Source organism: Oryza sativa, chromosome 3 (genome assembly GCF_034140825.1).
Source record: "Oryza sativa Japonica Group chromosome 3, ASM3414082v1".
NCBI classification, from domain to species: domain Eukaryota; kingdom Viridiplantae; phylum Streptophyta; class Magnoliopsida; order Poales; family Poaceae; genus Oryza; species Oryza sativa.
The window spans coordinates 31,025,724-31,038,352 of NC_089037.1; the positions used below are offsets into that span (position 1 = coordinate 31,025,724).

Consider the following 12,629-nt stretch of genomic DNA (forward strand, 5'->3'; position numbering starts at 1 on the left):
ATCGCGAAGAAAATGGACGGATTGCGAAGTGGGCCTTAGAGTTGATGTCTTTGGACATATCGTTCAAGCCACGAACTTCGATCAAGTCACAAGCTTTAGCTGATTTCCTTGCCGAGTGGACCGAGTGCCAAGAAGACATGCCAGAGGAAAAGATGGAATATTGGACTATGCATTTTGATGGGTCGAAGAGGCTTACAGGCACTGGAGCTGGGGTTGTTTTAATCTCCCCGACTGGAGAAAGATTGAGCTACGTATTGTGGATAAATTTTTCTGCGTCCCATAACGTGGCGGAATACGAGGCGCTACTCCATGGACTAAGGATTGCAATATCTCTAGGTATTCGCCGACTAATCGTCCGTGGAGACTCTCAGTTGGTTGTCAATCAAGTCATGAAAGAGTGGTCATGCCTAGATGATAATATGACCGCTTATCGACAAGAGGTACGCAAGTTGGAAAATAAATTTGATGGACTCGAGCTCACCCATGTCCTCCGACATAACAATGAGGCGGACGACAGACTGGCCAATTTTGGGTCAAAACGGGAAGCAACCCCTTCTGATGTGTTCGTAGAACATCTTTACGAACCAACCGTACCCAGAAAAGAAACAATTGAAGCCATGGATACTCAAGGCGTAAGCATGATCGAAACCGACTGGAGAGAACCTTTCATAAATTTTTTGACCAAACAAGAACTCCCTCAAGACAAAAATGAAGCCGAGCGGATTTCCAGACGCAGCAGACTTTACATTATTCATGAGGCTGAGTTATACAAGAAAAGTCCATCAGGAATACTGCGGCGCTGTGTGTCTTTGGAAGAAGGGAGACAATTGTTGAAGGATATACATTCTGGTATTTGTAGTAATCATGCCGCCGCACGGACAATTGTCGGCATAGCTTACCGGCAAGGTTTTTTCTGGCCTACAGCTGTGTCTGATGCTGATAAGATTGTGCGGATATGCGAAGGTTATCAATTTTTTGCCAGACAAATTCATCTGCCAGCCCAAGAGTTGCAAACCATCCCGTTGTCCTGGCCGTTTGCGGTCTGGGGGCTTGACATGGTCGGCCCGTTTAAAAGGGCAATCGGCGGTTACACGCATCTCTTTGTGGTTATCGACAAATTCTCCAAGTGGATTGAGGCTAAACCAGTCATCACGATCACAGCAGATAAAGCTAGAGATTTTTTCATCAACATTGTGCATCGGTTTGGGGTACCTAATCGGATCATTACTGATAATGACACTCAATTCACTAGCGGAGCATTTAAAGACTTTTGTGAAGACTTCAGCATTAAAATTTGTTACGCTTCCGTGGCACACCCCATGAGTAACGGACAAGTCGAACGCGCTAACGGCATGATACTTCAAGGGATCAAAGCACGAGTTTTTGACCGACTACATCCCTACGCTGGCAAGTGGGTAGATCAGCTGCCGTCCGTACTTTGGTCTTTACGCACTACTCCTAGTCGGGCTACCGGCCAGTCGCCGTTCTTTTTGGTTTATGGCGCAGAAGCAATGTTGCCAAGTGAAGTGGAATTTGAATCACTACGATTTCGGAACTTCAACGAGGAGGGCTATGAAGAGGGCCGAGTAGACGACATCAATCGACTAGAAGAGGCCCGAGAAGCAGCTTTGATTCAGTCGACTCGATATTTGCAAGGGTTGCACCGTTATCATAATCGGAATGTTCGATCGTGAGCCTTTTTAGTCGGCGACCTGGTTCTGAGGAAAATTCAAACAACACAGGATCGGCATAAATTATCTCCCTTATGGGAAGGACCGTTCATAATTGCTGAAGTTACTCGGCCAGGTTCTTATCGACTCAAGCGCGAAGACGGTACTCTCATCAACAATTCTTGAAATATTGAACACCTTCGTCGATTTTATGCTTAGGCATTTCGTTTGTATCTCTCCTCTTTGACTGCTAACTTCAAGTTTTTTCCTTGAAGCTTTCAGTCAGGGGGATACTATGATAATAATGGAGTGTGATTTTTATCAATTCAATTTGCTTACTTGATTTATCATTGCCCTATTTGGTCTTTCGACTTAGCCAATGAGGACTGAAGGTTTTTAATAGCTTTTGCCAGTTTTAGGCTCAATAAGGCTTGACAAAGGCTTTTAAGAAATCAGAAGCTAGGTATGGAACACCAAGCATAGCATAAATTCATCAGTATTGTACAAATTGAGCCTCCACCATCATTAATCATCAAAACCATTGGTACATTAATCAGTATCAGTCTTTTCATCATCAGAATTATCAGGACCAGTCGGTCGAAGATCGGTGTCCTGAAATCTCTCGACTACATCAGCAGCAATCTTGTCAGCGGCTTTCTGTGCATCACTGATAAGGTCAAGAGCAGCTTCTTCGCTCGTCCCGTCTGCAAAGCCATCAATGGCATCAATGTCAACCCTCGGATAGAGAGATTTGGTCATCGCCAACGCCAGACTTGCTCCCATACTTCCAGCTTCTTTGATGTTCTTGAAATATGTATCCGGAGCAACTCTCAGCTTGTCAAAAATTTCAGAAGCATCAAGTGCACTCGGGCCGTGGTTATTGAAGAACATCGCTTGAACAATTGGGGCAGCAGCGTTAGCAACCTCATCCCGGGCTCCTTCAAGTTTTTTGATCTTGCCAACTAGGACGTCGAATTGAGCTTGAGACTTGATCTTGCGGTCTGCATTAACAGATTCATATTAACGAGTCAGAATACAAAAGGCAATGGTTTTTGGAGTATTAATCGATAGTACTTTCAACCTCCTTTAAAGCTGAGTCCCTCTGTCTTGCCAGCTTTGTCTTGTCATTTTCCAGATCTCGGATCTGTTTCTCCAGCTGAGATATCTTGGCTGCTTGCACTACATTAACCCCGGTTAATCATGATTACAAAGACAACGGCACAAGTTAGTTGGGCAGAGTTTGTGCGTACCTTTTGATGAGCCACTCAGTTCAAAATTGGATTCCTGAAGCTCAGCAATTCAATCCCTCAGATCATGCTCATTTTTCCTGGCAAGCTCTTTTGTTTCGTACAGCTGACTCCTGGTGGCTTCGAGGGTCCCGAGATGAGGGACTAGCCTCTCTAAGGTTGCCGTTTTAGCTTCGTTTCTAAGATGAATCCTCTGCAAGACAGTTTAATTAGCGCCTAGATTAAATGGCAAACGAGACGGTTGAGGTCAGGCGCCAAAGAGCTTACATTTACAATACGGGTGGCTTGGTTGAGCGCCTTTTTCAGCAAGCATACCTCCTCGTCTTCTTTTTGCTTATTTATTACGATTCCTTGAGGCTGCATGTTGTCATCCCACCACTTGACCAGAATGGGAGGGCGTGAATCCTCAGCTGCTTGTATCCGGAGGATCTCTTCTTCATCACCAATCATTGGCCCTAGTGTATTCGTGAATAAAGGTGAGGAGATCAAATAAAGGCTGTTGGATCGACATGATCTCAGATGGTGTGTTTACCTGTGATAATTCCCGGTCGGGAACGGGTGGACTCTTGTGTCCTCACAGGAGATCTGGTTTCTGAGTCGTTGCCAGCTTCTTTTCCGGGAGGACTGTTTGTTTGAGCTTCAACCTCGGGAGTTTTTTGGCTTGGCCCTGTATCCGACTGGTTTTCAGTCGGGGGCTCCTGGTGAACTCCGACTCCAACTCCGGCCGACTGGCTCACAGTCGGGGGTTCGTCGCTGGGTTCTACATTGTCGCTTGCCTGCGGATTATCACTCGGGTGATCTTTTGCAGTCGGCCCGGTTTCTTTTGAGGGATCCGCTTCCCTGCCGGCCGGGTCAGAGTCTTTTCTAGAAGGATCTATATCAGATGGTTTCCTGCAAGTTCGATTATCAGCATTATTGTTGCACCGAGCGCGCATCACCGCAAGGGAGATCATTGTAGGAGTTATACCTGGAAGACTTCCTGATCTTTGGCACAGGACGACTGGATGTTTTCTTCCTTAGAGTAGACTACTTCGGCAGTTTTTTGGTTGCCTCTCGGTCTCCAAGCTTTCTAGCAGTGTCGCCTTCATCGTCGCTTAAAACTAGCTTCCTCTTGTGAGAATTTGGCTGGCCGACTGGATCAGGAGCACTTGGTTGAGTTTCAGACCGAATTCTTGGTCCACCGCTCCCTTGCCCAGTTTGGTGGTGAGGAGATCGGCGTTGAGCGATTGGGGGATCCGACTTCATCAAAGCAAATTCCTGGGCGTGATATCCTTTATCGTTAACTGATTCAACAAACAGATAAGATTGTATTTTGAGAAAGGCTGAGATGTTTGAGTGCATACCGGTGGAGGAGGGTTGAATGCATTGAATGGCACAACGGGCAGCAGATGTGAATAGCTGACAACAATAGCGTTTGAGAAGATCTTGTACATTCTTTCTTTCATGACCTTAAAGTCAAGAGAATCTGGATCTTCCCGATTTGGATCATGCTTGCCATCAAACTCAAAAGCCGTGCGGGATCTCTCTTTGATTGGAGCTAATCGACTTTTGATGAAGTGCCGAGTGATCTGTTCTCCCTGCAAACCTTGTTCCTTCAGTTTTAGCATGCGTTCCATCAATTCCACTGCCTAAGCAGCTTCATCTCCCATAGGCAATGAGTTCCATGTGTCCTGGTAAACCGGAGGAAGACAGTAGTACTCGGGGAGTGCGGGCTCAGGATTCTGAACATAGAACCAGTTTGCATGCCAACCTTTGTTTGAGGTTTTGAAGGGCATGGAGAAATATTTTTGGCTCAAGGTTCCTCTGAGTTGGAAACCAGCTCCCCCAACAACGCACGGTTTTCTCTTGTTTGGCTGGGGCTTGAGGAAGAAGATGCAGCGAAACAAGGCGAAATGAGGCCTAATGCCCAGAAAAACTTCGCAGGCATGGATAAAATTGGCAATATGCACTATAGAGTTTGGATTCAAGTGATGCAAGCTAATCCCGTAGAAGTTCAGAATCCCCCGGAAGAATCTTGAGGTTGGAAGAGAAAATCCGCCATAGAAGAAATGAGCAAATACCACGATTTCGTGTGTGTCGGGGGTCGGGAATGCTTCGCCGAACGCCGGTCGCCACCCGATAATCTCCTTCGCTGGGAGAACGCCGTGCGCCACCATCTTCTTCAGATTATCTTCTGTCACATCGGAGGGCGCCCACTGACTCTCGAAGCTTTCTCTTTCTTCCGCCATGAATGTGAACTGGATGGTTTAATTTGGTCCGAGATATGGCTGGAGAGGAATGGGGAATCGGAGCGGTGGACGCGGGGAGAAATTTCACGAAGTTTTTGATGGTGGGTTGGAGCAGATTGATGAACCCTAGCTTCGTCGGCGCGGTTCTATACTGTAGCACGGAGTGGGGAATGGCGAGAGTCTCGGCGGGGAAGACGAAACGACGTTTGGACTTCGGTGTTTTCAAAGTATCGGAAGTACTAATGGACCTGGGCCTATACAGTACTTCAGCCCAATTATGTTTTCAGCGTGGCCCATTGTGATCCCTAGGGACTTAGGCGCTTTTTGCTTTGGCAATATGTGCTCACAATGATGTGGCCCGATGCTGTTAAAATCCTTTTTAACGCGATTCAATAATTCTTTGGAATTATTATGATGCATATGAAAAGGTGCCCGACAGAAAGGTGTTATACCATTTTTATAAGCTTTTTTAGGCTGCAAAAGCTGTTTGGGTTGATTTGAGATGACTGATTTATTAATAGTCATTCTTTTAGCATGTTATATGCTTATTTTGTTTATGGTAAGGGTCACAGCCTAAGCTATTAGACTCATTAATTACTATGATTTTCTATCATGTTTGGTGGATCATTTTATGAGATTTTTACTCGGATTCCTATCGAACATGTCTATTTCTGGACCTTTGAGTGTTTATCACTCGGCCCTTCTTATATTTTTTTGTCATTGATAAGTTCAAGTTGAGAAGCAGTCGACTGGGTATCTTACTAAGTACCATGCGGGTTTTGCTATAAAACCACTCGGTTCTTGACTATATGTTTAGTTTTTCAACTAATCACATAGTCGGGGGCTACACCTAATTAGGTGCATCTACTCGATGCACCATGTTTTATTTTCGCCCTTCACAGTCTTTTAGCACTCGGCAAGCCGGAGCAAGTTGAATTGAAGCACTCGGATTATTGTTTTTTGTTTCGAGAAGACTATTTTGGTCAACTGCGAAGGTCTCGGGGGCTACTGTGGAGATTATGGTTACCCCATATCTACATGGCGGTTATATTCCAGCTGGATATACGGTACCAAATATAGATAGAATATCTTTACGAGGGCTCGGGTTAGATTCTAAACTTGTATGTCAAGAAAATACCCGGGATCCTAGTCGGTTACAATTATATTTTATCTGTAATCCCATATTCCGTTAGGATATGGACTGTACTTTGTAATACGGATCCATTCCCCTATATAAGGAGGGGTCCGGGTTCCTTTTGGGACGGTTCTTTTTTCCAGTTTATACAATCAATAACACACTCGGCGGAATCATCCCCGGACAGGAGTAGGGTATTACTTCTTAAATAAGAAGGCCTGAACCTGTATAAAATTCTTCGTCTCCAAACCCATCCACTTTCCTAGCTTGATAGCCACCCCTTTTATTATTGCCGAAATCTTGTTTCGACAGTTGTCACCTCCCACGGCGTCGGCGGCGGCGGCGGCGTGAAGGTGAAGCACGTGCTCGAGGTCAGCCTCGACCTGAAGAGGTACGAGTACTACACGTTCGGGGAGTATGACCACGCCGCTGACGCGTACGTGCCGGACGCGGCGCTCGCCGACGGCGACGACGGGCTTCGCTACGACTATGGCAACTTCTACGCGTCCAAGACGTTCCTCGACACGGCGAGGCACCGCCGCGTGCTGTGGGGCTGGGCCAACGAGTCGGACTCCGCTGCCGACGACGTCCGCAAGGGCTGGGCCGGCGTGCAGGCGATCCCGAGGAAGGTCTGGCTGGCGCCCGACGGCAAGCAGCTGATGCAGTGGCCGGTCGCCGAGATCGAGTCCCTCCGCGGCAACCACGTCAACGTCACGGACAAGCTCGTCAGGGGCGGCGGCGGCGGGAACTACTTCGAGGTGTCCGGGCTCGCCACGCCGGCGCAGGCGGACGTGGAGGCGACGTTCCAGGTGATGGACCTCGACAAGGCCGAGCCGTTCGACCCGGCGTGGCGCGGCGCCGACGCGCAGGCGGTGTGCGCGGCGCGCGGCGCGGACGCCAGGGGCGGCGTCGGCCCGTTCGGCCTGTGGGTGCTCGCCTCCGACGAGCTCAAGGAGAGGACGGCCGTGTTCTTCAGCGTGTTCAAGCGCGACGACGCCGACGTCGCCCGCGTCGACGGCGGCAAGAAGCACGTCGTCCTCACGTGCAACGACCCGTCCAGGTCGTCGTACGCCGAGCAACTCTACAAGCCAACGTACGCCGGCTTCGTCGACGTCGACATCGCCCCCACCGGCAAGATTTCCCTACGAACTCTGGTAATTAATCTTTTTCTTTCGTTGATTCATCAATGTAATTGGAAAAGTGATTTTATCCTCGAGGGGCCCTCGTTTCGTGCATACCACCTAAATAGTCATAAAATTTTTTTAAAAAAATTGGTAACATAAATTAATATGAAATATATCACTCCACAAACATGCAAGTTTAAATTTAACTTCTACAAGTTGTAACAAAAATAATAAATATAGATGTGAATGTACCATAACTATTTTCGGTTTAATTTATATTTTTTTGCAACTTGTAGAAGTTAAATTTAGTCTTGCATGTTTGTGAAGTGATATATTTCATATTAATCTATATTGTCAATTTTTTTAAAAAAAATTAATAACTATTTAGATGACATACAAACAACGAGGGATGAAAATCCACGTCCAATGTAATTTGCTTGTAATTGCTAATGATGTTTAACGCTGTTTGGTTTGATATGCAGATTGATCACTCGGTGGTGGAGAGCTTCGGAGGGCACGGGAAGACGGCGATCCTCGCAAGGGTGTACCCGACCAAGGCCGTCGGCGACAAGGCGCGCCTCTTCGTGTTCAACAACGGCGAGTCGGACGTCAAGGTCACCAACCTGAACGCGTACGACATGGGCTCGGCCAAGATCACAACAGATGCATGATCGGGTGATCCGGTTCAATCTGACACGAAATCTGCACGTAGTAAAAGAAGATATATATTTAGGTTTAGCGTCAACTAGTCCATTGTCCATATACAAATATCAGTCAATTATAGTTAATGATTATACCAGTAACTAGATTTGTATAATTTTTTTCTCTCTTATGCATAGGCCCTGGTTCTGGTTGCTTGCTAATGTGTGCATTTAGTCCATGCAAACATCAGTTATACTTAATACTTATATTAGTAACTAGATTTGTAATTTTTTTTTCTTATACATAGACCTGGTTGCTTACTTTTTTGCATCCAGACAAAATTAAGCCGTTTACCCTCCACAAAAGTAAAATTCAAGTCGTTAACAAGACCAATTCACAAGCACAACAAGTGATTACACGTGCACGCGCCAAATCAACACCCCGGAGTCAAGAACAGAGGCGCGCGCGCGTAGCCTGTATTATTGGCATTTCTTAAACAAAGATGATTAATTAATCACGTAATTAAGCTCCAGTGAGATTAACATCCCATGGCCTTCTTCTCGTCGATGTTGGGCTTGGACACGACGGTGCCGTCGTTGCCGGCGAGCGCCCTGTACTTGTCCTTCCTGGTGAAGCTGGTGCACTCGTAGGAGAGCGTGGAGGCGATGAGCCTCTGGATGTAGTTGGCCACCTCGTGGCTGCTCCGGCCGCCGCCGCCGCCGCCACCGCCGTTGCAGGTGAGCTCGCCGGGGAGCTTGCTGAGGAAGGTGACCACGTATCCGGGGCTAGGGTTCATGAAGAAGTAGAAGGGGTCCAGCGCCTTCCACCCCCTCGCCGTCGTGCCGTGGAACATGCTCATCTGGTTCTCCATCGCCACCGGCACGATCTCGTCGGTGAGCTCCGCGAACAGCGCCGAGAACCGGAGGAGGAACGGCTCCCGGCACGTCGTCCCCTCCGGGCAGATCACCAGGTCGCCCTCCGCCAGCAGCCGCCGGATCATCGCCGCGTCCGCCGCCCTGTCCCGCGTCAGCCGCACCGTCCTGATCGGCGACAATATCTCCGACAGCCGCGACACCTGTTCAGACACGCACCAAGATTTTTATTTTTAAAATTTTGAACAACTTAAATTTTAAAATTTAAAAATAAACCTTTCTAAGATTTATTATCAACATCTAAACTTTTTTGACCATGTTAGCCGAGTTGGCATCATACAGGTCTGGCTAGCCTAACAGCGTTGTCCTGCCACACCACCCTAGGTAACGTAGCAGAACAAAACTGTCACGCTTGACACGACAGTGTCATTTTGCCATGTTAGACACAGGCTGGCGTGATTAAAATGTTCAACTTTCTAAAATAAGCTATAGAATAGTTTGTTTTTAATATAAAAAAAGAAAAATTCAAAAGTTAATATAAATTCCATGCACCGGCGAGTTAGCTGGTGAGCTAGCTGCTCGCCGGAGTTGGTGGTGGTGTGATCATGTGTACTACCGAGTAGGTGACGGCGGTGATGGGGCGGCCGAGGGCGGTGGAGAGGAAGATGGGGTCGAGGAGGGTGCGGTGGGAGCAGATGAAGAGCACGCCGGACTGGCCGGTCTCGCGGCTGGCCGGTGGCGGCGGGGTGCCCTTGACGGTGACGCGCACGCCGAGGGCGCGGAAGGCGTGGTACACCACGCGCATCGGGAGGAGCGCGCCGGCGGCGATGCGGAGGCAGGCGAGCACGAAGCCGATGGGGATCCAGAGCACGGTGAGCAGCGCGAGCGCCGGCGACGGCTTCTGGACCAGGCGGCCGTCGTGGAACACCACCGGCTTCGGGAGCTCCTCCCGCGGCACGGGCCTCGGCGTCGGCGACACCGGCACCACGTACCCCTCCTTGCATAGCCTCATGAACGGGTAGTCCGTCCTCCGGTCGCCGATGCCGATCTCCGGCGAGGCGTCGCCGAACGCCTCCCGGAGCGCGGCCGCCTTGTTCTCGCCGACGAGCACGCCGGGGCTCCGGACGAGCCCCGTGGCGCGGCCACGCCAGACCACGAGCTCCGTGCCCACGACGATGTCGGCGCCGAGGTACTCCTTCAAGAACGCCTCCACCATCATCCTCGGGTTCGCGGTGAGCACGCACCGGCGCCCGCACGCCGAGAACACGCGCCACGACTCCGGGTGGATGTCGGAGCAGTAGAACTTGGGCAGCACGGCGCGCGCCACCGCCTCAACGTCGGCGACCCTCGCGCCGGCCATGGACGCGAAGATGAGCACCTGGATGCCGGCCGACTCGGACACCAGGTAGTAGAGCACGCCGGCGAGCGGCGCCAGCAGGATCAGCGCCAGCAGCCGGAGGACGCCCCCCGTCTCGAACGCCATGTGCGCGAAGTACGGGAACGAGCTCCGGCCGCACAGCAGCGTGCCGTCGAGGTCGGCGACGATCGTGTCGCCGCCGCGGTCCTTGGACGAACACTTCTCCACCGCCGGGAACGGCGACGCGATCATCGTGGCGTCCCCCATTAATTTCGAGTGTGTTTTACTATGCTTTTCTCTTGTTTTTTTTTTTTGCATGCAAGTTTTGGACTGTACAATGGCTGCTTATATAGGCGACATTAACCCCCCCCCCCCCCCCCTTTTTTAACAACAACAAATAAAACAGTGAACAAAAAAAATATTTCCGACGTTTTGCATAGAAGAAACCGAGGGAAGAAGCCTACAAAGAGCACAAGTATACTACGTTGAATTTTGTTTTTCCAAGGAGGGTGTCATAGGATGCACCGGTGAAGTGTTGTTTTACATGGCGTGAGCTACTTTGTCATGGTCGTCATCGCCACAAAAGCTAGGTTGGAGACAACGAACTAGAATGATGTTGAATTATTACATGCAGTTAAGTTCTGTTATCTTGGGTTGAAGGTGATGGCCGAGTAATTATTTAAGAAGCTTGATTTGGTGCACCGTGGTTAAGAAATTATAATTGGCAACCACTCTCCCCCGGTAATAAACGATCCCACAAGCTTCAATTTATTTGAGGAGCTAAAAAAAACCTAAAAAAGAGATAATCTGTACGGTTTTCAGTTGTTATTGGTTTTTTTGATGTACTAGCTAAATGTCAGTGTGTTGCAACCGAATATTGTTAAATGTCATGTGAAGAACTTAAGAGTGCATAGAAGATACTCCCTCCGTTTTAAGTTATAAGATGTTTTTGACTTTAGTCAAAATCAAAATATTCTAAGTTTGACTAATTTTATAGAAAAAAATAGTAATACTTTTAACCTAAGACTAATATATTATGATAATTTATTTCATTATAGATTTAATGAAACTATACTGGTGTTGTAAATATTACCTTTTTTTCTTTAGAATCAGCTAAATTTAAAGTAGTTTGACTGCGTTTTCACCCCTAGTTGAGTGGACGGCCAAACTGCGTGCTGTTACGAGCATTAGTACACTCTGTTTATATGGTCTAAGCCATTTTCACCCCTAGTTGAGTGGGCGGCTAAACTACGTGCTGTTACGAGCATTAGTACACCATGTTTATATGGTCTACATCAGTAATCGACGTACGTGCATGAAAGCCGCCCGTATAATAAGATCAAGGTGGTAGCAGCCCTTTTATACGTGGTTTGATCTTTATACCAGGTTATACAAGTGCCCACCTGCCCATCTAGCTGGGCTATTTTAGCAGCATGCATTTGATTGTTGCATAGGTCACAGTTGCTAACGAGAGGAAAAGAGTAGATTGGGAAGATAATAAAACAAGCAGGCCGTCCCGTAGAATTAGGGGGCCCTGTGTGAAATCTAAAAGTTGTCTAGATTTAAGTGGTGAAATAAAACAATAGCAAATTATAATCCACGATATGTTTTGTAGCAACATAACATAGAAAAAAAAATATGTCTTTTATATATCTTCGCTTGAAAAGCGTCATTCTTTTAGTGTTGATTGGAAACATTAACATCAGTTGTTCGGTTATCGGATAATCCTTTCTGAGATTGAATTGGACCTTCTATTTGTTTTTCCTTTTCCGCTGTTCACAACCGGAGTCATATTTTTAAATATGATTTGAAAGCTAATTAAAATACTACATAAACATGCACGTATTCCATAAAACATGAAAACAATAAATTTAATTTAGTGTACATACTATAATATCTACTAGATAAACCTATACACTAAAATTGGAAAATATTTAAATATTAATTGATTCCCTCACCAGATGAGGCGTGCAGCTGTATTGTGCAGCTTGTGCTTGCTGGAATGCTGGATCGCTGGTATGTTGGTGGCCGGCTTGGTGCCGTGGTGCAGAGATGCAGCAGGTGCAGCACACCGGCAGGGCCTTTCGGGCAGCCAACAACAACGAAATGAGTCGTCGAGCGGGTAATGTTGCGCCTGGGCGAGAGCAGCGAGTGAGCAACCAGCGACGAGGCAGCCGCCGACGGCAGACGAGACGACGAGTAGACGGGCGATCGATATGAAAAAAGGGAAAACAAACCGTCGCGCGTGCGGCGGCGTCTCTTGTTGATTGAGCGAACGCTCCCACAGTCCCACCAGCCACCAGGCCTTCTGCTCCTGTGCATTGGGCCAATGAGCATGAAGGCGGGCCTAGGGG

The 12,629-nt window shown here is 48.0% G+C and overlaps 2 protein-coding genes across 2 annotated transcripts; one reads left to right on the forward strand and one right to left on the reverse strand.

Moving 5' to 3' along the window:
• The first annotated feature begins 4,809 nt into the window (after nucleotides 1–4,809).
• Nucleotides 4,810–8,269, forward strand: LOC9266111 (beta-fructofuranosidase, insoluble isoenzyme 3). The gene is made up of 4 exons (XM_066308512.1): nucleotides 4,810–4,840; nucleotides 5,276–5,371; nucleotides 6,626–7,434; nucleotides 7,887–8,269. Exons 1-4 carry the CDS (start codon nucleotides 4,810–4,812, stop codon nucleotides 8,073–8,075), a joined length of 1,125 nt encoding a protein of 374 aa, XP_066164609.1. The 3' UTR covers nucleotides 8,076–8,269.
• A 141-nt stretch (nucleotides 8,270–8,410) lies between these two features.
• Nucleotides 8,411–10,578, reverse strand: LOC4334026 (glycerol-3-phosphate acyltransferase RAM2). The gene is made up of 2 exons (XM_015774697.3): nucleotides 9,535–10,578; nucleotides 8,411–9,121 (listed from the first exon to the last, which is right to left on the reverse strand). The coding sequence occupies exons 1-2, from the start codon at nucleotides 10,540–10,542 to the stop codon at nucleotides 8,585–8,587; spliced, it is 1,545 nt and encodes a 514-aa protein (XP_015630183.1). The 5' UTR covers nucleotides 10,543–10,578; the 3' UTR covers nucleotides 8,411–8,584.
• Nucleotides 10,579–12,629: the final 2,051 nt, after the last annotated feature.